Source organism: Anabrus simplex, chromosome 1 (genome assembly GCF_040414725.1).
Source record: "Anabrus simplex isolate iqAnaSimp1 chromosome 1, ASM4041472v1, whole genome shotgun sequence".
NCBI lineage: Eukaryota > Metazoa > Arthropoda > Insecta > Orthoptera > Tettigoniidae > Anabrus > Anabrus simplex.
Window position 1 is genome coordinate 1,250,586,550 of NC_090265.1, and position 25,150 is coordinate 1,250,611,699.

Consider the following 25,150-nt stretch of genomic DNA (forward strand, 5'->3'; position numbering starts at 1 on the left):
GGTATCACAGCTCGAAAATCAATGATCGATCTCTGATAGAGCGAGGGTTTAAGACAGGAGTTCTTCACCTTTCTCTTTGTCAGGGGCCCCATTGAAAATCAGGTGAAACCAATGGACCCCTTCCCTATCAAAATGGATATAAGCACAGTAACACAATTTTGCAGACAATTAATAAACTTTATATTGAAAACTAATTTCTTTGTACAATATATGCATAATGTTTTTCACTCCAACTAAAAAGGTACCGGTATGTAGTTTTTAATTTCACATCAATGAGAACGTTATAAAAACAAGAGCTGAAAACCATGCTTTACAAAGTTATGTTCTGGCGTGGTGACTGTAATTCTTTACAATTATAACTAATGTACGTATTGTTAAAACAATATCCTGATGCCCTTCTGCAGTTAACGTTACAATTGTGGTGAATATGTATACATAAATAAAGTTGTAGGGGGTCCGCAGTCTGCAATTTAGTTTGTTTTGCCAAATGTTCATATATTTATATCCCTTTTAGGTCAACTAAAGACCGTATCAGTGGTTCTTATTTTTCGTCTCTCTTTGTTCCATCATCACGGCGAAACGGCTGGATGGATCTCGACCAAATTTCATATTTAGAGTTTCAGGTTTTTATATCCATATGATTTTATAATATCTGAACAGACGGGAGGTTTATAGGAAAACGAGAACAATTTTCTTCCATTTTCTCTTATACTATTGATAATCTGTAAAATCCGTGGACTCTTTGTGAAACGTCCTTTCATTATAAACAACTTTTGTTATGTACATAATTTCGCTTACTCTTCAAATGGCGGACAAATTTACTATATTCCGCGTGTCTCATGCTCTGCATTGAGTGACCGACAGACCGACAACGAACCTACAGGTTACCATGGCAACGTCTCTGACTGCATGCCAGCAGGGAAGTAACGTATTGCCATTTTCGTCATCATTCCTGTAAACTCGTGGTTGATCCTTGGGTAGAAAGCAAGAGAGACGTCAATCGGTCATTCTGCGGGATATTGGCGGAATATCGTTGGAGATTACAATCGTCCTCGAATAGCACTAAGCGACGCTGTTAATATTTGAACAGTGTATGGCGTGTAGCCTATTATTTCACACCGTAAGGTGTTTTCTGGCATTTGCTATAATTTTTACTGTATTTATATTCTACATCTATTTTCCACTTTAATTTTTTGCCTCCGCCTTGCCTCTTCAGGCTTAAGTAATAACACCCAAGTCATCTTCTTATCTGTTTACCTAAGAATCCCTGAGCCTAAATTTCTCATCTGTCACCGCCCTCTTATATCCGTAACTCATACAATCACAATTAATTGAGGGACATTTTATTTTCCAATACATCCACTTGGTATTTACATTTTTGTCCTATCCAGCTGTCCTCAGTTCTAATCCTATTTTATTAATTTCAACTTAACTATGTTACTTTCTTCCTTAATTACTCCGTATGTATGCGAGTGCTAATCCTGAAACCTGGACACACTCTTCTTTGGGGAAAAATTTCAAGCTATTCAAATGTATAACTTTTGGCCCCAGAAAATATCGTAATATGGATGCAATTTTAATGGCGATGCGGACCTTCGTTTCGTGGTGGTTGGTGGCTAAATGGCAAGTCGTATTACAAAACAGCACAATCGCCGTTCAATTTGAAGAGTTCTACAACTTTGGCCCGATGAGTTATTGTCGTGTCTCGATTGTTTTTTTTTTATTAGGGTTGTTTATAGTCGCTTTAACTCCAAGGTCTTATCGCGAATCTTACATCTGATTACAGAATAACAGTAATAATAATAATATTGTAATTATAAAAATGTAAAGAAAAAAGTATAATGTAATTAAATTTTGGAGTGCAAGCCAGTGTCTTTGAGGAAGTTGATGACTAGATGACTCAGTGCTGGAGAAGACAGTGTCAGTTCCATTTCCTTAGGTATGTTGTGGTGTTGGCGCCAATGGTCATACAGTTGACATTCTGAGATGATATGCTTGACAGAGAGAGCAGTTACATTTGCTGCAGGTGGGAGGTTGTTTCTTTTGTAGGAGATAGTTGTGGGTGATCTTCGTATGTCCTATCCTTAGTCGGGAGATTAAGACTTGTTCATGTCTGGTGAGGTTTTGTTCTCGATTGTTGATACGTTAGGTAGCACTGCATTTTTCGATTATAATCAAATCTCTCCAACTCGATTGTGACTGGCTTTAGGAAAAGGAGCCTGCATTTATCATGAAAACTCTCCATCTCTGCTTTAAATGGCAGTTGCCAAGTAAGCCTGGCGTTATGCTAGAAACTCCTGGACTCAATTGTGATTGGCAGTAGGAAATGTGGCCTGCCATTATCCTCAAAACTCCCCCAATGCCTACCTTACTTTGGAAACATCGTATGACGTCTTCCCTGTTTTGTTTCTGGGATAGTGCTAAGAGACATGCATTTTCATATAATCTTACTCACTGCCTTAGCAGTAATTTACTGAGAAATCCGTATACAATGTAGAATACCGTAGCGAAGGACGGGTACATTTGCTAGTATTAACTTATACTTTTATTTGACTTTCGAGGACCCTTGAAAATTCCCCCAAAGGACCACCAGTTGGAGAATCGACAGAGTCCGACACGCTGTAGCCGATACAAAAATCTCAGTTATAATAATTATTCCGTTACAACACAGAAAAATATACGAACAAAATTAATTAAAAAAATATTCAAGTAAAGTCTGAAAAATATCACACAGCACAACTGATAAGCTTTCGCGTAAAGAGAGCTCGTGCGAATCTGAAGTGGCTGAGTGTTACTACACCTACTTCTTATTAGTATTATCAGTCAATCAGTCACTACTGATGCATTTAGGGCAGTCACGCAGGTAGCAGATTCCCTATCTGTTGTTTCCCTTGCCTTTTCTTAAATGATTGCAAAGAAATTAGAAATTTATTGAACATCTCCCCTGGTAAATTATTCCAGTCCCTAACTCCCCTTCCTAAAAACGAATATTCGCCCCAATTTGTCCTCTTGAATTCCAGCTTTATCTTCATATTGTGATCTTTCCTACTTTTAAAGACACCACTCAAACTTATTCGTCATTCCACACCATCTCTCCACTGACAGCTGGGAACATACCACTTAGTCGAATAGCTCGTCTTCTTTCTCCCAAGTTTTCCCTATCGTCCCCATAAGACCTACCTGTGTTGCTGCGACGTAAAGCAAATTGTAAAAAAAAAAAAAAAAAAAAAAAAGCATTTCAAAATTTAGTAGTTCTTTCTTTCTTTCTTAATCTGTTCACCCTCCAGGGTTTAGCCTTCCAAGTATTCCCAGGCTTGTAGTGGAAAAAAATGTTTGATAAAAGTTTAATGTTTAGTAAAATGTGTGCAAAATACGATCTCAGATGCAATACACATCAAGAAAGTATCATTTCCTAACTAAAACATGATATTTTGTTATCACCTTTCATTGCTGTAATATTTTTTCTTTAGTTCTTTAGTGAGGAGCATGCCTCAGTGTTGGGAGAGACGGCAAGCGTTGTTTACAGCTGTCCTATAATAAGTGCTGCTGGATGAACATTCTTCTACGTACAAATTGTATAACAAACTATTTAGACTGATTCTACAAAACTGCTCGGACCATTTCCGTGCAGAGACTTAGGCTAGACAGGCTATATATTATTATTATTATTATTATTATTATTATTATTATTATTATTATTATTATTATTATTATTATTATTATTATTTTGCGAGGAGTCTTACAGGCCCGGGCCACCTGCATTGCAGGCCATAACGTTACGCCCCTGCTATGAGGTCACTGTTAATCGGATCAGTCAGGAGATAGATAGGCCTTCCATTCTCAGCGAACAGCCAAGACGTATGAGCCAGCGGGAAGAAAGGTGGTAGGGGGCCTGATTTACCCCAACGTGCTGGATATCACAAACTATCATTTCATTTGATCCTGAGCCTTCGATTTATGGTGGATGGGAAATATCTGCGCCTTCCTGTTTACAATTTATTGAATGCAATATTTTTTAGCTACCGAAACGAAATCATGAGTCTGGGAGTATTTAACAAAAGTTCCAGAAAATGTATTGATTTCGAAATACATCGGACACGACTTCGCAACTGGAAGAACAATGAGGCATTTCAAGGCAGTGAAGCATCGCCTAGTAGTCCTTATACCTTGCAGACTACTTTACTACGGTCTCTTCTTTTCTTCATCATTTTTGCGAATAATTATAATTTTACAGTTAAATACTACATTTTTATTTTAAAACTCAAGTTCCTAAACTGGGGTTTGTTCTGTTTCATTTCTTTCTTGCAGTTAAGTAATTTATTGTATTGATTTTTTTTTACAATTTGCTTTACGTCGCACCGACACAGTTAGGTCTTATGGCGACGATGGGATAGGAAAGGCCTAGGAATGGGAAGGAAGCGGCCGTGGCCTTAATTAAGGTACAGCCTGGTGTGAAAATGGGAAACCGCGGAAAACCATCCACAGGACTGCCGACAGTGGGGCTCACAGCTGCGCGCCCCTAAGCGCACGGCTAACTCACCCGGTATATTGTATTCGTATTAACAAAGAAAATCCAATATACGGTACTCTGGATGTAAGAAATTCTAGAAGTATTGTGTGCATGTGATCCTTTAAAAGAGCTGGAGTCAGGGTTTCGCGGCAGAACTGTCCACAAGATGTTGTGATTCGTAAACGTACGCACTTCGACCCGGGAGGTGTTACGTGAGTGGCTGCTGGCTTCGAGAGTCTCGAGCGAGAAATCTCATCCACCGAGCAGCTATGGCTCGAAACAGAGCTCTGCATTCGGGAGTGCGACTAAGTACAATTTGTTTCAATATGTTATGCATAGCAACAGTAACAAGTATGGAAATCAGAAAAAAGGTTCATTATGGTCACCTTCGGTCAGTTTTTACATATTGCGAATAATTACAACTTTTCAAAATTAAAAAAAAAAGTTACTTTGTATAATTACATTTTTCAAGATCCATGCAGATACTTCTTTTGCTCAGTGCAAATATTAACAGTACCCTCACTTTATCTCTTTGAAATCCGACGCGTTGGCTGAACGGTCAGCGTACTGGCCTTCGGTTCAGAGGGTCCCGGGTTCGATTCCCGGCCGGGTCGGGGATTTTAACCTTAATTGGTTAATTCCAATGGCACGGGGGATGGGTGTATGTGTTGTCTTCATTATCATTTCATTCTCATCACGACGCGCAGGTCACCTACGGGTGTCAAATAGTAAGACCTGCACCTGGTGAGCCGAACCCTTCCTAGGATATCCCGGCACTAAAAGCCATACGACATTTCATTTATCTCTTTGAACTTTTGAACCACGTTCACCAGAACACTACACACTACACACTACACGTGCATGCGAGTAAATCATAATTATATCAACAAATACTAAAATTCCCATTTTTACTACATAAAATCCGTTATTATATAGTTATATAGTAATTAATAATTAGAATAAGAAATTTGAAACATAGGGAAAAATAAACTTTCGGAGAAAGCTTATTAATCCAAAAATGAGGAGTGTCTGTTCGAAAGGGGCTATTTTCACTCTTAGAAAGTTGTGGAGAAAACGCAAGGGAACGTACCTAATAAAAGACACATAGGAGGTAACCATGATCAGGTTTGGTACAACTTTTTTTTTTTTTGCTAGTTGTTTTACGTCGCACCGACACAGATAGGTCTTATGGCGACGATGGGACAGGAAAGGGCTAGGAGTGGGAAGGAAGCGGCCGTGGCCTTATTTAAGGCACAGCCCCAGCATTTGCCTGGTGTGAAAATGGAAAACCACGGAAAACCATTTTCAGGGCTGCCGACAGTGGGATTCGAACCTACTATCTCCCGAATACTGGATACTGGCCGCACTTAAGCGACTGCAGCTATCGAGCTCGGTGGTACAACTTTTAAGGAGTTACATCTTTCTGGTCTGGATTGCTCATGCCATTCGATAATATTCAACTACTTCAGTATATTTGGACGAAATACTAAAATATGTGATTAGCTGCCACCCCCGCAGGCCCGGGTTCGATTCCCGGCTCTGCCACGGAATTTGAAAAGTGATACGAAGGCTGGAACGGGGTCCACTCATCCTCGGGAGGTCAACTGAGTATAGGGGGGTTCGATTCCCTCCTCAGCCATTCACGAAGTGGTTTTCCGTGGTTTCCCACTTCTCCTCCAGGCAAATGCCGGGGTGGTACCTCACTTAAGGCCACGGCCGCTTCCTTCCCTCTTCCTGGCCTATCCCATCCAATATTCCCATCTTTCCACATGGCCACGTTCAGTAAAGCAGGTGAGGCCGCCTGGGCGAGGTACGGGTCCTCCTCCACAGTTGTACCCCCGACCCAAAGTCCGACGCTCTAGGACACTGCCCTTGAGGCAGTAGAGGCATGGATCCCTCGCTGGGTCCGAGAGGAAAACGAACCCTGAAGGGTAAACAGATTAAGAAAGAAAGAAATACTAAAATAAGTTTTGAAATGTTTTTTTTTTTTTTTACAATTTGCTTTATATCGCTCCGACACAGATAGATCTTATGGCGACGATGGGATAGGAAAGGCCTAGGAGTGAGAAGAAAGCTGTCGTGACCTGAAAATTTTGATGTGCAAATAGCATGTTTTGAACAGACACTCCTCAAACGAGTAATGGAAGACAGCTTAAACTAATGCGTCCGACTCCATGGCTAAATGGTTAGCGTGCTGGCCTTTGGGCACAGGAGTCTCGGGTTCGATTCCGGGGGGGTCGGAAATTTTAACCATAATTGGTTAATTTCGCTGACACGGGGGCTGGGTGTATGTGTCGTCTTCATCATCATTTCATCCTCATCACGACGCGCCTACGGGCGTCAAATCAAAAGACCTGCATCTGGCGAGTCGAACTTGTCCTCAGGCACTCCCGGCACTAAAAGCCATACGCCATTTCATTTTAAACTAATGCACTCAGTGTGTCACCACACTTTATCCAAGCATATTTACAACTGTGTATTTAATTTGTTTTTAATTACACCAGTTCTTTATGTATTTCAATTTTAAGCTGACGAGTTTCCAGTTTACCACCAAGCAGACGATGTAAATGATTGTGAAAATAGAGAAATTAAGTGGTACACAAATAACAAAGAGAAGTGTTAAATCCACAACTCTATCATCCCGTACTACCGAGAAAAATATAAATTAATATGTATGCTTAATGACTGGCGGTAAAGGAATAATGAGGCTGAAGAACACACGCACGCAGTAAAATGTTCTCTAAGTATCCTTAGGAACCATTTACACAGTATAACTAATGTAGAATTCCTCTCATATTGTACAAATGTCTGGCTCCGTAGTTAACTGGCTAGCATGCTGGCCTTTGGTCCAAGGAGGGATTTTAACCTTCATTGATTAATTCTTCTGACTCGGGGCTAGTTGTGTGTGCCGTTTCCAACATTATAATTGATCCTACCGAGCGAGTTGGCTACGCAGATAGGGTGACGTAGCTGTGAGATTGCATTCGGGAGATGATAATTTCGAACCCCACTGTCGGCGGCCTTAAAGATGGTTTCCGCAGTTTCCCATTTTCACGCCATGCAAATGCTGGAGCTTTCCCTTAATTATTAAGGGCTCGGTAGCTTCCTCCCTAGTCCTTGCCTTGTCCTACCCAATTCAATTGTCGCCACAAGACCTATCTGTGTCAGCGTGACGTAAACGAATTAAAAAAACAAAACAAAAATCATCCTTCGTAGGACCCCCCCCCCCCCTTGGGCGTCAACTCGAAAGACCTGCTCCAGGCCTCTCTGGAGGCCATATGACATATTTTATTATTATTATTATTATTATTATGATTATTATTATTATTATTATTATTATTATTATTATTATTATTATTATTATTATTATTATTATTATTATTATTATTATTATATAATTCGCTGGGGCCATCAAGGACCACGTTAAGTCTTGTTGCATTTGACACTGAATTTGACCTTCTTTAGAGCCCAAATTTCCCTCATTCTTTGTGAGTGAGCCTGTTTACGCTCCTCTGTCCAAGGGCACCGTGTCTTCACATCGGTTGCTCGTCTCGGTTTAGCCCGTTCGTCAATATTTTCTGGCGGAAGCGATCTCTGTTAAGGGCGTCTTCAGCTGAGATATGTAGCATTTGCAGGTCTTCTTTGGTATTTCTAAACCAGGGAATTTTGGTTTTGGGGTTTGAATAAAAAAAGTGAACGATTTCTTTAGTTAACTTTCTTCCGTCCATTCTTTTCAGATGACCGTAAAATCGTGCCCGTCTTTTTCTGATTGTGTCGGTAATTTTCTCTATTTTGCTGTAGACTTCCTCGTTGGATCTCTTTTGATGGATTTCATTTCTGTACTTTGATCCCAAGATTCTTCTCACAATTTTGTGCTCTTTTTTCTCCAGTTCTTCAAGGAGTCCTCTGTTGGCATTTAGAGACAGGGTTTCGGCTGCATATAGAACTACTGGCTTCAGAACTGTTTCATAGTGACGTATCTTGGTGTTTTGGGAAAGGCTTTTTTTTGCTGTAGATTGTGCGGGATGTTTGATAAGCTATTTCCAGTTTGCGTACTCGCTCCTGAAGTGCTTCTTTGTCCAGTCCATTTTTCATAATGATCTCACCCAGGTATTTGAATGTGTCTACTCGGGTTATGTCCCCGTATTTTGTATGGAGTTTTGGTGGAGCATCTTTGATGTTAGTCATTACCTCTGTTCGGCAATTTCCTTTAAAATTTCAACTTGAGCACAAGCGGTTTCTATGTCGTTTGAGAGAACAGCAATATCATCGGCAAATGCTAAACAGTCTGTTGTGATCCCCTTGGATTTGGTTCCTATTCTTAATGGACTGTAGTTGGTTTCCTGTAATCTCACCCGCCAGGTTCTGATGATCTTTTCAAGAACACAGTTGAAGAGTATCGGGGATAGCCCATCACCTTGTCGGACTCCTATTTTGATGTCAAAGGAATGCGAGAGACATCCGTGGAACTTCACCTGGGATTTTGTATCGGTCAGGGTGGCTATAATTAATGCCAACAGTTTCAAAAGAACTCCAAATTCATTTAAGATGTTTAGCAGGACTCCCGGTCAATGGAGTCGTACGCTTTCTTGAAGTCCACAAAGACAGACAGATAGTGTTCAATATCTGATGATCGTTTTGAGATTTTGGATCTGTTCGGCTGTTGAACGACCTTTTCTGAACCTTCCTTGGTATTCACCTATATGATGTTCGACTTGTGCTTCCAAGCGCTCCAGGATGGCAAGTGATAGAATTTTGTAAGTCACAGGTAGTTGTTGATGTTCTTCATGTTGCCTTTTTTGTGTAATGGATGAATCAAAGCTATTTTCCAATCTTCGGGTAGGGTCTCCTTGTTCCAAATTTCTTCTATTTGCTTTTGCAAGATATCAAGTGATTTCTCTGGGGCATATTTCCATAGTTCTGCTACTACTAAGTCTTCCCCCGTTTCTTTATTACTTTTGAGACGGGCAATGTGGCGCTTGATTTCACCTCTGTCGGGTGGTCTGGAATCTGGGTACCTGAGTAAGGGTTCCTTGGTCTCAATGGGGCTTTGCGGTTTAGAGCAATTAAGTAAATTCTTGAAGTAGTCTGCCAGAATGCTGCAATTTTCTTCATTTGACGTCGCCAGTGGGCCGTCCTTTCGCTCAAAGCATAGAGATGGTAGTTTATAGCCAGTGAGTTTGCGTTTGAAGGCTCTGTAGTACTCTCTGCTTTCATTCTTCCTAAAGTTTTGTTCTATCTTTTCAATGAGAGATTTTTCGTATTTACGTTTCTCAGTTCTGAACACCCTAGCTGCTTGGAAACGTTGGGTTTTGTAGATTTCCCAATCAGTTTCTGATTTCGTAGAGTATACTGTTTCTACGCATTGGGTCTTTCTTTGAGGACTGATTCGCAGGTACCATTCCACCAGGCATGCTTTTTGCTTCTCTTTTTTTCTGCAACGTCTTTGGTGGCCTCAACAAGGAGACTTTTGGTGTTGTTAAAGTCACAGTCATTTGGTCTAGCCTTCTCCTGGAACACCTCGACCCTTTGCCGAAGTTTATCATTGTCGAAGCGAGTGATCTGTTTGGTTGTCTTCCTTGTGTTTGCAGGAATCGGTTTGAATTTGATCAGAGACATATAGTGATCTGAGGCCAAATTGATGCCTTTCTTTACCTTGACATTCATAATCTCAGGCCTGTTTCTCCTGGAGATTGCAACATGATCTATTTGGAACTCTCCGAGAGTTTGGACGGGAGAACGCCAAGTCATTTGCTTTCTGGGTAGATGGTGAAAGTGGGTCGACATGACCTGCAGGTTGTGATTTTCGCAAATGGACACCAGTCTTTTGCCGTTGGGATTAGTTCTTTTGTGAGCAGAGTAATTTCCTATAACTTTCTTGTACTTCTGTTCACGACCTAGTTGGGCATTGAAGTCACCCAAAAGAAGCTTGACATGGTGTTTGGGGATTTTGTTTAATTTTTCATCCAGTAGGTCCCAGAAATTATCAACTTCGTCTGGATCAGACTTGTTCTTATCGTTTGTAGAAGCATGTGCGTTAACTAGGGCGTAGGTTTTGTTCGCGCATTTAATTGTTAGTATAGACAATCTGTCATTCGTAGGTTCGAAATTTGCATCCGATTTAAGGATCTTGGTTCTAACAGCAAACGCGGTTCCAAGCATCACAGCTCCATTGAGGATTCCTCTTTGCGCTTTGCTCTTGAAAATTCCGTACCCTTCGGATTCAAAAGTCTCTTCACCTGGGTACCTTGTTTCTTGTAGGGCCATTATGGATATCTGATTTTAGTGAAGAGCTTTGGTGAGTGTTTTCAGCTTGTCAGTTTGTGTAAGTGAATTTATGTTGAAAGTTGCTAGAAAGGTTTTGGATTTTGGCCTGAGTTTTTGACTCTTCGGGGTACACCGAGACGCTCCGACTCGTCTCTTGCATGATGTCGAGCTCCCCCAGAATCCGAACGAGGCTCGTGCGCCGTGGCGTTCACGACGAGGGATTTATCCGAAGATTTACTCCCTGGGGTATGTTTCTTGAAACGTTGTGCCATCATGCTTCTTAACTTGACTTTGTTTTGGACGGGTACCCATCCTTTTACAACTAGGGTTGTTAGCCCTAGAGGTTTCCTCAAGATGTTTTCTGGCTTCTGGTCATTTACCAGTCTTCGCCGTAACCCTGGCAAGGGACCAGTTTTTTCACGGTGGTATTTTATTTTCCTACTACCCTCTGACTCTGCTGGCGGCAGAGCCAGCGAGCTTCCCCAATTCCAATGGGACGCGCCCGATGGAGGTAACTGGTAAATCCCCACACGGGTATTATTATTATTATTATTATTATTATTATTATTATTATTATTATTATTAGTATGATTATTATTCCTTTGCTGGTGAGACCTAGTGTTTACACTGCTATATATATTCTGGTGTGAGCTAGAGCAGTTTTGTTAATTTCGTTGATCTGTCTCAGTCTTATCCTTGGCTTTGACGATATGAAAATGACGAGGTATGAGCGATGTTACTAATGCCATTCCTTATGCAGCCAGTCCCTGCTATGAATGGTGTGAAATTGTTGCTCATAGGGTCGGTTGGTGCGGGCATTTCAGTGGGATTGGCAGACTGATATGTAATAGCAACTTCTGGCTTGGTGAGGAAAGTAACGGGAAACTACCTCACTCCTCATTTCCCTCGTACGCGTATTTAGTGATGTCCAGGCCACAATGACAGCTAATGGGGGAGCTGTTGAGGATCCAATCAGCTTTCTGGCGGAGGACTGCACATACATTATGATGATGATGATGATGATTCTTTTCATTATTATTATCGTGTACAAATGAAATAATGGAATTTATTGTAGTTTTAATATCACTTCGGTATCACTAAATTAATAATGTTTTAAGCTCATTATTTTTAGTCGTAACTGCTCTATTATGCTATTCTGTTTTTAAAATATAATTTTATGTCTTAAATTCAATTTATCGTAAATTTTTTATTGTAGTTTAATCCATAAAGAAGAAATACTCAACTGTGCTGGCCGGCATTCTCTCCACACAAGCTGGTGAAGCCTAGATTGTTGGTTCCCGAAGGGCTGGATACAGTGAAACTATCGTTCTGACACAGATAGCCTGGATTGGTGATTCCGTCAGTGGTGAAGTTCGAGGAAGTCGGCTGGGCAAGGCTGAATGTTTCAAAATCTAACCTGCAAACACATTCAAATTGATTAATCAGGTGCATAGACTTACATTTGCTTTTAGAAGTGTGTTAATAGCAGTCACGTATGTCGGTCCTTTCCATAGTCCATATCAGTGTATGGGTGTGTGTGAGAGATTTACAAGAGGCAAGGACAACAACTTACTCTTTGGACGTCCAATAGACCTTTTACCAGTGGGAATATATAGTAGAATTCGCTTCAGTATCCTCCGTCTGTCCGTTTTCCTTCCATTTTTGCCTCTAAGTGCCTATGTGAGGGTACGGGTTCGGTTCTTAAAAGTAAATTGTATTTTTTTGAACTGGTAAATCAATGTGAGCGAAAATAATTGATCAATTTTGCTACATGTTTATCTAAAATGTTCTTCAGCTTATCCCAGTTTTTGCCGGTCTGAGTGGCTCAGAAGGTTGAGGCGCTGGACTTCTGACCCCAACTTGGCAGGTTCGATCCTGGCTCAGTCCGGTGGTATTTGAAGGTGCTGAATTACGTCAGCTTCATGCCAGTATACTTACTGGAACGTAAAAACTCCTGCGGGACTACATTCCGGTACCTCGGCGTCTTAGAAAACCGTAAAAGTAGTTACTGGGACGTAAAGTCAATAACATTATTATCCCAGTTATTTTCTAGGGTCGCTGGAGCCATCCGATATTCATTTTGGTTTTAGCTGAGGAGTTAAGAGCGGGTGCCCTTCCTGACGCCACGTGATTTTTGAGATGAACCGAGGATCGACTGGGATTCGAACCCCAGCCTTTCAGGAGGAAAGACAGCAACTAAAACAATGAGCTAAACATGGCCCCTAGTTACATGTTTATTAAATAATAACTGGAACTGACCAGATGAAAAATGATGATGCTTCCCATACTTGAGATGTTATAAGGTTAAAGTTAATTACTTTTTAAAATATTTTGCCATTTAAGGCAAGTTTGTGAGTGTTATCTACATTTTTCTTCTGTTTAGAAGTTTACATTATAATTTTAAATTGAAGATTTCTTGATTCAACAGTTTTTGTTATCCTGTATATATTTTTACAGATCCCATTTATTCATGAAACGATAGAGCTCAGCTAGGCATAGATCGATAAGGAAGAATTAACCGGTGCGGAAGTTATATACATATTTTATATTCTTTTTCGTCAGTAGGTGCCAGAACGGAAGTAACAATCAACATAAAATCAGTACAGAAATTATATATACATTTTGTAGTTATTCCTTCATTTCGTATCAACTCCAATGAGCTTAGCAACGTCCGGCTCCATTGCAGGGATACCGGGATACAGTACAAACCATAATTGGTTAATTCCCTGGCACGGGGACTGGGTGCATGTGTCGTCTTCATCATCATTTCATCCTCATCACGACGCGCAGGTCACCTACGGGAGTCAAATCAAAAGACCTGTACCTGGCGAGCCGAAGTCCTTGGACACATCCCGGCACTAAAAGTCATACGCCATTTCATTTCAGTTTAGCAACGAAATATTTGATATATAAATGACAACTAACCATAAAGCAACACATAACCTCTCATTACTCACAACCGGGCGAGTTGGCCGTGCGGTTAGGGGCGTACAGCTGTGAGCTCGCATCCGGGAGATAGTGGGTTCGAATCCTACTGTCGGCTGCCCTGAAGATGGTTTTCCGTGGTTTCCCATTTTCACCCCAGGTAATTATTCACAAACGCTTGTTGACACATCTTAGTTTCGAGATCTTTAATTTCATCCTGAGTTATTCTTTTCATATGACCATCAATATGACTGATATTACTTGTGACAGTTATAAAGACCAGAAAATTCCTTGTCAATATTGTGGTAAGCAGTACAAATGACTTAAAATTCATATTAGCAAATCCCATCCAGAAGAATATCGTGAATCCCTTGTAAATACGACCTCTATGACTCCTACACCTGCAATGTCTACTTTGTTGCACTTTTAATCATTTTATCGCTATCGGATAAAAAGTTTCTGTGCGATTCTTGAAACTGCATGCCAGGAAAGGATATATCAGGACTACGAGCTTTTAGTCTTCCTTAAGCAGTGGCGACGATGTTAGAATTAGGAGCTTATTGTGAAGATGTTTCATTACAGTAGTCTCGTCAAACACTAGTGTACCCCTGAAGGTAGTTCCAAGGTAACGAATTTGTTCGCCATCTCCAATTAAGTCAGTCTTCCTCCACGGATAGCGACCCTCGGTTCAATCGGCCTCGGATTGCACAGAAGGGTAGAACGAAACCTATATATATGAATAGAGGCGTGATGCAGGGATCTCCATCACCAGTCCTCTATAACCTAGCTGAAGACGAGCTAACTGAGCGGCATTACGGGGTATCTCTGTCACCCGAACTACCACCTATAACCGTAATGGGCTCTGCTCACGATACCGTCATCGTCGGGAAGAATAAAGAAGCCACTTTAGATCTTACTCGGCCAGCCTGCAGGAGGTTGGAAGAAAATGGACGATATAAATCTTCAGAAGTGTACAGGAATATGTGTCCAGGATCGAACTTGGGATCGTGAGTTGGACACTCTACCACATATCCACTGAGATAGATGTCATCTATATTAATGGCTTAAAAATTCAATGCGTAAACATCATTCCTGCGTTTAAAATTAGACTCGTTCTATCATAAATCTTTATAAACTCTGTAAATACACGAAGATCCTAGACTTCAAAAATTAAATGGGAACAAATTAGTTAGGGCTCTTATAATCAGTAGATGGTTGAGTAACACAGTTAGTAAAGTGCTCGTCTCGATCTCGCGTGTTCACATTAGTTGCCACAACTCCCTCACCTACCCTTGTGAGGGGCAGAAGTCCAGATCAGCTGGAAACGTATCTATCTGCACCTGTTCCCGTGGATTTGGGTAGGAATGATCGGGGAAGAGAGCTGCTAACTGTAATCCCTGAGATTCCTTTAAATAGCAGGTAATAAAGAATATTGCGTATGCATAACTTGGGAAACAAAAGTTCTTTAAACTTGCATATAAAAGGAAGTAATATAATATCTTTCTATAATAACTTACCATATAATATGTCTCTCTACAGGCCGTCTTCCAATAAACTGTGTAAGCTATGACACAAGAGTAAATTAGATTCCTTCACAAACGGCATTATATCGAGCTTCTTTAATCAGAAGTTATCCCAGGGATGAGAAATCACTTAAATTCCCCGTAGAGGTCAAAATACCATCCTTCTTCAATGTATTTTCCGATCTGGTATCGGAGCTTGATCTCTAGGACAGCACGCCCAATAAGCTAGACAAGTCTCGGTCTTTTTCGATTAGATCGGGACAAAAAAAATTCTTTGCTAACAAATTATCTTACTGTTAGGTACAGCTAGGCAACCTATATACCGTCCTACGTGGCAGGCAGCTAAATACATCGCTGCAGGGGCAAATGAATCTCTACTGTAGGTACCGGTCTGTGTGGAGGTGGATGTACGTAAATCGTTCTCTCCGGACCGTGTTTCTGACAAAGATAAATCTGGTATCTTACATAGAGTGAAGAATAATGAGAGGGATCGATAGCTTTAACACTATTATCAAAATAGTGTGTTAAAACGGCGTCTTTCCACAGTGCTGTGCAGTTTAACAGATGTGTTTTCGTGCGATCAATCCTTTTTTGTTACTGAACTCCTTAGCACGTATTGTTCATAGCATATTACAATCGCAGAATCATTCAGAACAACAATAATCTCGCTGATAAAATCGCTTGGCCTTTCTTTGGTTATTTCCCGTTATGATAAACTTTTGATTAATGAACTCCTCAAACCATTAAATAATAATAATAATAATAATAATAATAATAATAATAATAATAATAATAATAATAATAATAATAATAATAATAATAATAAATGGGAGCGTGATAGCTGTGTTGCTAGTTTCTCAGAAAGGAGGCTACGGCTCGTTTATCGACAAATGCAGTATTTAAAAATATGTTTCTTTTTAGCTACGTGGTTAGGGTCATGTAGCATTCGGGAGATGACAGGTTCGAACTCTACTGTCGGCAGCCCTGAATATATTTTCCATGGTTTTCCATTTTTGCACTAGGAAAATCCTGAGGCTGTAACCACAGTCACGACCTTCTCAGTCCTAGCACTGTTCTATCTCAACGTCGCCATAAGAACTGTCTGTGTTGGTATGATGTAAAAATAGTATCACTTAAAATTTTGAGTTTGTACCCGTATTCCTTTATATGATAATTTAATAGACATCTCCATCGCACAGTATATAAAGCAAAGTTGGCAGGTCTCGATCCGTGTAGATATGCGACTCTGCAGTGATTTATTTATTTATTTATTTATTTATTTATTTATTTATTTATTTATTTATGTGGCGAAGTTAAGGCTTCACGGTCCTGTCTTATACTTAATCACAATATAAAGTACGTAGTGACATAATTTGAAAATTCATACATAAAACTGTATACAGGATCTACAAAATACCTGAAGTAATGGAACAGTGATTTTTAAAATGATTGTTATTCGATATCTACATTTTCACCTAACAATAGCTCTACAACATACTTGCTCTTACTCACTCTAACAATCATACAAGCCATTCAAGTATTTAATAGTAAATCTCTACAAGACCGCTTAAATGAGGCTATAGAGGAGCTGTTTCGTATGCTAGCATGAGCCTTTCCACCGACACCTGGAAAGAGCGGATGTATACTGAAGAGTCATTAAAGGGTATCATAAAGGTAGTAGAAGTCGATCTGGTGTTGTTACGTCCATCGATAGAGGAGAGAAAGTTAAGATTTGAGGATGGGCATTTAGGTGTGGACTCGTTCAAAAGTCAAAATATTAGTGTCGCAGTGTGTAGGTTTCTAAGTTTTTCGATTTTCAGCCAGGATAGCTACTCATAATAAGAGGAGATATGTGATACAAAGTTCAAAGAACATATTGCCTTCTAAAGTTTTGTTATTTGTTCTACAGTTGCGTCGGTTAGTGCAATATCACAGTAATTAATTATTGAAAAAATGAGTATTTGAATGTGTATTTTCATACTAAGTGAACGAATAAATTGTTTAACTTTTAGGGATGAAGAGATGTGTATAGTTTTCTGCAGACACTTGTTATGTGATCTTTCAAGTTTAACATGCCATTAAAGACGACACCTAGGTTTCTACAGACTTTTGAAAAGGTATAGCATCACCACAGAGCATCCGATTAGGTATATGTGTGATGCTTAGGGCATTTAAAAGCCTAGGTTGTCCTAGAATGATTGCTTGCGTTTTCTTCGGGGTAATTAATAGGCAGTTCTCTTTTGCATAGAAGTTAATTGAATTTAAAATCAAGTTCATTTGGTGGATTGAATTCTCAATGTCAGTGACTTTGAATTTTGAGTATATTTGAAGGTCGTTAGCATGAAGGTGATATTTTCAGTCGTTCATTTGAGAAAAAATGTCATTAATATAGATTATGAATTTACAGATCCAAGACAAAATCATTGAAGGACGCCAGAGAACTTAGTCTTCCATTATGTGGTCGTCGAGTTTGATACAACTCGCTGTCGTCTATTTTTGAGGTATGAGCCCTGGATCTGAATAGCAGGAGGAGCCATGTCTATGTATTACCAGTGTCAAGTCCGGCTCCATGGATAAATGGTTAGCGTGCTGGGGTTTGGTACAGAGGGTTCCGGGTTCAATTCCCGGCCGGGTCGGGGATTTTAATCTTAATTGGTTAATTCCAATGGCTGGGTGTGTGTGTTGTATTCAGCATTAGAAATCATCCTAGGTAGGGCCCTCATCTTCACAGACAAGCAGGTCGCCTAATAGGCCGTTTTCGAGAAAAAGACTCGCACCAGGCCTTTCTGGAGGCCATACGCCATTAAATTACCAGTGTCAAACGTATTACTGAAATCTAGAAGGGTATGTACAGTCAATTTCCGTTCGTTCATTTCCTATCTAAAGTCATCCATAATTTTGATTAAGTGAGGCCCCGTGGTGTAGGGGGCAACGCGTCCGCCTGTCACCCAGTGGCCCCGGGTTCGATTCCCGGCCGGGTCAGGGATTTTTAATTGTAAATGATTAATATGCATGGCCTGGGGACTGGGTGTGTGTGTGTCGTCCTTAACGTTCTTTTCCTCACATTCAACGCTTTACACTTCCGCAGGTTCATAACATATGGTGCAAGTAGTAGCAAAAGATCTTTAGAGGTCGACTCCACGAACAAAATACATTTTTAAAAGTCTTGATTAATGTTGTTGCAGTACGTTGTCCTTTCTTAAAACCGGGATAATTTACCTTAAGAAGTGCTGTGGGTCCGCCTCTGTGGTGTAGTGGTTAGCGTGATTAGCTGCCACCCCCGGAGGTCCGGGTTCGATTCCCGGCTCTGCCACGAAATTTGAAAAGTGGTACGAGGGCTGGAACGGGGTCCACTCAGCCTCGGGAGGTCAACTTAGTAGAGGTGGGTTCGATTCCCACCTCAGCCATCCTCGAAATGGTTTTCCGTGGTTTCCCACTTCACCTCCAGGCGAATGCCGGGATGGTACCTAACTTAAGGCCACGGCCGCTTCCTTCCCTCATCCTTGCCTATCCCTTCCAATCTTCCCATCCCCCTACAAGGCCCCTGTTCCCCATAGCAGGTGAGGCCGCCTGGGCGAGGTACTGGTCATACTCCCCAGTTGTATCCCCCGACCAAGAGTCTGAAGCTCCAGGACACTGCCCTTGAGGCGGTAGAGGTGGGATCACTCGCTGAGTCCGAGGGAAAAGCCGAACCTGGAGGGTAAACAGATGATGATGATGATGATGATGATGATGATGAAGAAGTGCTGTGAGAATGCAGACAGGTCGGTAGTCAGACGTATTCCACGCTGTAATTTTTTTGGGACTGGTGCATTTTTCATTTAACTGGGATATTGCCTAAAGTAGGGTATGTATTAATAAATGCGTAACAATAGGCAATATTATGTCGATTATGTAAGTCACGAATGAATTAGGAATTTCGTCAGCTCTTGTTGCGTGAGATTTAATTGATATAACACCCCTTCTTACTTTATGCTCTGTAACAGTATCAAATTAACATAAAGGAAGGACTGAAGATTGTTGCTTTTAATATATTGTCGATGGTATTTTGTACTGTCTGTGTCTCAGGAGTGAAACGTTCATCACCCAATGCCACACAGGACCGAGTAATGTGGCGATTCAAGATCCGAAGAACGGGTCCTGTACCTGCGGAAGAATGCGAAGAAGAGGAAGAACAACACGGAGAAGAAGATTTTTCCTATTGTATTTAACAATCGAAATGGAATCACTTGCGACAGATATCGAGAATGAAGTCATCGTCATTCAGATTTTACTGATAGTATTGAACGTTAACTATCACACATGACAACTTTCCGTTATAAAACAGGCTTACTAGTTTGACCTCAAATGGTTTAATATTGGTCTCCTCCTGAAAGTGAAAAATAATTGTAATAACAGGCACATTGCATTGAGAGAGGAGGGTTGTTTTGTTAGATGTAAAGATAGTAATATATCTAGTTATTATATGATATTCGGCTACATTACCTGACTTGGCAGACGTCTCTGTTGACTATGTCCACGCGATAATCACACTGATGTTGAAATGTTTTAGGACTGACAAAGTACGACACCTTGTAATGGGTCGAGTTTGAGCAGCTCCTCTGAACTGGAACATAAGGCAAAGAACACTCATGATATGGCACCGCTTGTTACAGCTCCTCTATAAATACAAATTACTTGTACTTTATGAAAATGATCATTGTGTTTGACTAGAAGAACTTTCCTTATCATATAAAGATCTTAGAGACCACTGGATCAATTTCTGTACGTACTCTTGTCCACCTCCTTGGCTAAATGTTCAGCGTATTGCCTTTCGGTTGAGAGAGTTCGATTCCCAGTCAGGTCGGGGATTTTAACTGTGTACAGTAATCCCTCTAGCTCGGAGGCTGGATATTTGTATTTGTCTTAATACACATCTTCAGTTACAACACATCACACTACAAAACACAATGGAAACACACAACAGTCAATACATCCCTGCCACATAAGGCTTGGCGTCAAGAATGGCACCGTGCCGTAAAACTGTGCTAAATCCATACCAAATTCCGACCCCAAGTAAATGGAAGAAGAAGAAGAAGAATATTGTGCGTTTTGATACATACAGCTCACTAAGTTGGGTGCATAAAGTAACGGGTGTTCTGAAGAAGTAGCTTTTCGGTCCAAACGCCCGATGTATCGGCAACCACTCTGCTTTACCTGTGTTGCGGGGTGATCTACTCTGACTAAACGCGAATGCTGCAGTTTCATACTAGTGTTGATGGTGGGACACGACCAATATTGAGTACCCGGATATCCGCGTACCCATTACAGTATTTACCCGAAGTAAAAATAGCCATGTACCCCCGTTACATCGGGTATAGATCCAATAACCCGGTTACCCGCACAAATGATCAGTACTTATGAGTATTCCCGGCCATGCATTTTATTGTTTCCCCTCTTGGGATCGCTTCTCTGCTCCACCACCTTCTTCTCCGTGTCCAGAGAACGTTAATTTACTTGTTTTCTTTCTTAAACAGAAATCGAGCTTTTATGAAAACCTCGAGGATAGCATTTTTCTTATTAAAAGAAAAATAGATTTGTTTGAAGTGTGTTTAGTAACTCAACTTTATGACAGATTCTTCCAGTGGTTGGAATGTATCTCTCAGGTTTAAGTGTAGGCCTAAATGAAATGTTTTTGAATAAAAGAACTTATCTTATCCTGAAGACTAAGTAATCTAAAATCTAAAATAAAATTCTGATACCACTTTTCGCACACTCTTGTGGGGCATTGATGCGATCTGTGGTGCACATGTGGACTTGACCGTGTTTTACTGTCGGATGGCCTTCCTGACGTCAACCCTATGAGGAGGGGATGGATTAACCGTTGCGTGTTTCTGTGGTGGTTGGTAGTGTTGTTTGTTGTGTTGTGTGTGTATAAAGATGAGAGTGTTGGGTCAAACAAAATACCAAATCCCCGAATCAGAGTAATTAATCAAGCGCGATTAAAATCATCAACACAGACGGAAATAGAACCCACTATCCTGCGAACCGAAGCCCTCAACAGTCGCCATACTTTGTCTAGAATACAATTATTCCAAGTAAAATAGCGGTAACAGGAGCGTTGGAGGGTACATACCTATTCGCCTTAAGGAAACCTTTCCCTTTCAATTTGGTGAATATACGGGAGAAAAATATAACCAAACTTTTACATCGGTATTCACATGTCATTTATATCACAGCTGTGAAATAATATGCAATTATTTTAGAAAACTAACTTTACTATGTAATTTTTTGAGTTAATATGAACACTTTGAAATAACTGGTCTGTATACAACCTCATTATCAAAAGATTATAAATTGCAGAGTTATAAGGAATGAGTACTCGCGTAATAATTGAATCAGCTTGTAAACGGGTACCAATTTCTTATTACTAGGGCACCTGAATGCCTGGGTATTACTCGTACGCACCGTGTAAAGCTCAGGTTACCAGGTAATAATTCATATTATAAGCAAACGAGTCTTTCTACGACTCATCAAATGTGGGTTTAGAATTGTGCATGAGAGGAGGGGTACTTGTTATGACCACTCGCAGTAGAGCATTAGAAAACGTTTCAGCTGTGTGTTGTTCTTTAGTGAATGGAGCAGGGGCGTTATAATAAAGCCGGGTTGGTGGATATACTGTTAGTGTATGGGGAAATCGAAGAAATGAATTTCTTTTTGTGGGGGCTACATTACCTGATAAGAGGGATGATCTCGTGGAAAGAATTAGGGCAGTGAGTGAAAGTGCTGTTGAGGATGTAACAAATTGTTATGAGGTGTATAGTGAATTTTGCGGGACAGGAGCCTGGATATTTTGAACATATTACACCTACACAACAAACTGACCCGCTGCACAGCTGAGTCAAAGAGGTTGCTCATACATCGAGAGTTTGGACTACAAATCTACTAAGCACCCGTTACTGTAGGTCTCCCAACTTCCTAAGCTTTATGCATCTGGAGGCACACCGCAACTGTGAGCTTGCACTTGGGTGATAGTGGGTTCGAACCCCACTGTCGGCAGCCCTGAAGATGGTTTTCCGTACTTTCCTATTTTCACGCTAGGCAAATTGTGTAGCTGTACCTTAGTTAAGGTCACGACCGTTTCCTTCCCACTCCTAGGCCTTTCCTTTCCCATCGTCGCCGTAAAATAGTAAAATGATTACCGGTAAGTGAAATAGTCGGACACCGGACTATATAGACAAAACCGGAAACCTTTCTGTGAAGCCGTATTGCATACAACAACCGAGCATGAGAGATCCGGCCGAATCGTTTTATGTTCGGCCTCCTTTGTCAGTGTCAAATGTGTCCGCTGTAATTCCCTTGTTTGCAGTAGAATCGTATCTTCACCACTAACAACAACGAGTGCATCAAGGCTGAACTTCTGCTCACTAACACAAGAAGACAGCTCGATTCTGATAGGTTTAGTGACTTTTTTGGTTGTCCATAACAATTACAGAAGTGTGGCTGCAAATTAGATGACAAATTCACAATATATTGAAGCCATAGGTTTATTATTTGTTTTTTCTGTTTTATTGCTATTTTGATTAGACAATTATACACTAGACATAAATTAATTATTAACACAACGTGAATAGTAAGAATATAAAATATCATTATTCAAATATTTTAGACCGGGGATGTGCGTTAATTAAGCCCACGGCCGTGATACCTTTTCCACCCTTCTATTGCCGAAAACCTTCGTTGTGTTAGTAATAACTAGCATGTGCCCGCCGCTTTGCCCGCGTTTAGTAATTCAACCGTTAGATGTTTCTAAACTCTTTATTTAAAAGCAAATTAAAGCATTATGTTTATTAAGTCACATCTTTTTGACGTAAATTGCATGAAATACATTATTTTATTTTTATTATATTGTTACTTTCAATGCTTAAGATACCGGGTTGATGGATGGTACAGATAATATTAAAACCATGTAAAAGAACATGTTATATAATACAAAATATATTGTTTCCTTAGAGCTTCGGAATAAAATATAATAATGTCTTTCCGTTTGGAGGTAAGATGTATACTGTGTTGTGTTTGCCTTTCGAACTCTTGAACAATCCACGTACAGTTGACAATGGCAAAAGCACCGTTTTCGAAGATGGAGTCCTACAACTTTAAGCGATTGTCCTATGTCAACATTTCAGATCTCTGTGTGCCGTAGATTTGACTGGGCTTCGCACACATACACACAAACACTTCCGAATATTAAGGGCTGATGGCTCCTCGTGTCGCGGACCGAAAATGGCTTCCTACTCAATGGACTTACAGTCCGAGGAATACTAATTCGTCCGCAGCATGCTCAGTAATTGGTGGCTTCAATAATATTCGTCATCAGTTTCAGTGCCGTGTTCATTGCAGAGGGAAGGATTCATATTCCTGAGAAGGATAATCGGTGCCACAATCGTCCACCCCAAGATGCTCGAGGGTAATCCAGGTGACTCCAAATTGTTCAAATCTCTGTCGTGTAGTTGACAGCCTCATCTGTATGACATGTCGTGTGGATAGACTTTTCAATTTATAGAAAACCGGATAATTCTTGTGAGTGTTGCTTGTTGATGACGTTGACAGCTTCATGTCTTGGAGCAAGAATTGCTTTCAGACACAGCCATTCGTCTTAGGTGAAAACCTATGCCCACCTATGACAAACATTTTAGATCTTTGTTCGCCGTGGATTTGGCTGGGCATCGCACACAGACAGACAGACAGACAGACAGACAGACAGACAGACAGACAGACAGACAGACAGACAGACAGACAGACAGACAGACAGACAGACAGACAGACAGACAGACAGACAGACAGACAGACAGACAGACAGACAGACAGACAGACAGACAGACAGACAGACAGACAGACAGACAGACAGACAGACAGACAGACAGACAGACAGACAGACAGACAGACAGACAGACAGACAGACAGACAGACAGACAGACAGACAGACAGACAGACAGACAGACAGACAGACAGACAGACAGACAGACAGACATCATGGATTCAAGGAAAATGGCTTCCTATTCCACGGACTTACAATAGCATCCTGACTGATATCTGTATTATTCCTTGTTTATTATTATCGTCTATCTTGTGTCATTTATGTTTCCTCTAAAAGTATAAGTGTCCATCCTTTGTCCCCTTTCTCTACGGGGTTTGGGTATGAAGTGAGATGAATCTTCGTAGCTAATTTTTACGACCGGATGACATCAACCTAATTAGATGAGTTAATGAAGTGAAATGAATGACATGATACATGCCAGTAAGAATGAAGAGGATGAAACCCGGCGCCAGCACATAGCCCACACCTCTCGAATAGCTCAAGACTTTACGCTCCCATCCGACGGACGAATCAGCATCAACAGCGTCATTTATGCCCTCACACCATATAAGACCAACAACGGCTTCCTACGTCCTGGACATAAAATGGCTCCTTGAATATTGTGTTCTCTACCTTTCCCCCTGTGGGTGGGGGCGGTAGAATAACACCCACGGTATCCCCTGCCTGTCGTAAGAGGCGACTAAAAGGGGCCCCAGGGGCTCTGAACTTTGGAGCCTGGGTTGGCGACCACGGGGCCCTTAGCTGAGTCCTGGCATTGCTTCCACTTACTTATGCAAGGATCCTTACTTTCATCTATCCTATCCGACCTCCCTTGTTCAACTCTTGTTCTTTTCCGACCCCGACGCTATTAGGTTTGCGGGGCTAGGGAGTCTATCATTTTCACGCCCTTCGTGGCCCTTGCCTTTCTTTGGCCGATACCTTCATTTTTCGAAGTGTCGGACCCCTTACATTTTTCTCTCTGATTAGTGTTGTATAGAGGATGGTTGCCTAGATGTACTTCCTCTGAAAACAATAATCACCACCACCTCTACCTATCTTATGTACGTTGCCTAGCGACAGTGACTCTAT

At 40.8% G+C, this 25,150-nt stretch overlaps 1 protein-coding gene across 1 annotated transcript in view; it reads right to left on the bottom strand.

Annotated features, from left to right (window-relative positions):
• LOC136858610 (uncharacterized) overlaps positions 1-25,150 on the bottom strand; it is a 48,562-nt gene that overhangs the window by 14,315 nt on the left and 9,097 nt on the right. Inside the window, exons 4-5 of the mRNA XM_068225725.1 lie at positions 19,711-19,831; positions 12,022-12,194 (exon numbers count right to left, since the gene is read on the bottom strand). Of these exons, the coding sequence (XP_068081826.1) occupies positions 12,022-12,194; positions 19,711-19,831 (294 nt within the window). The remainder of the gene's footprint in view (positions 1-12,021; positions 12,195-19,710; positions 19,832-25,150) is intronic.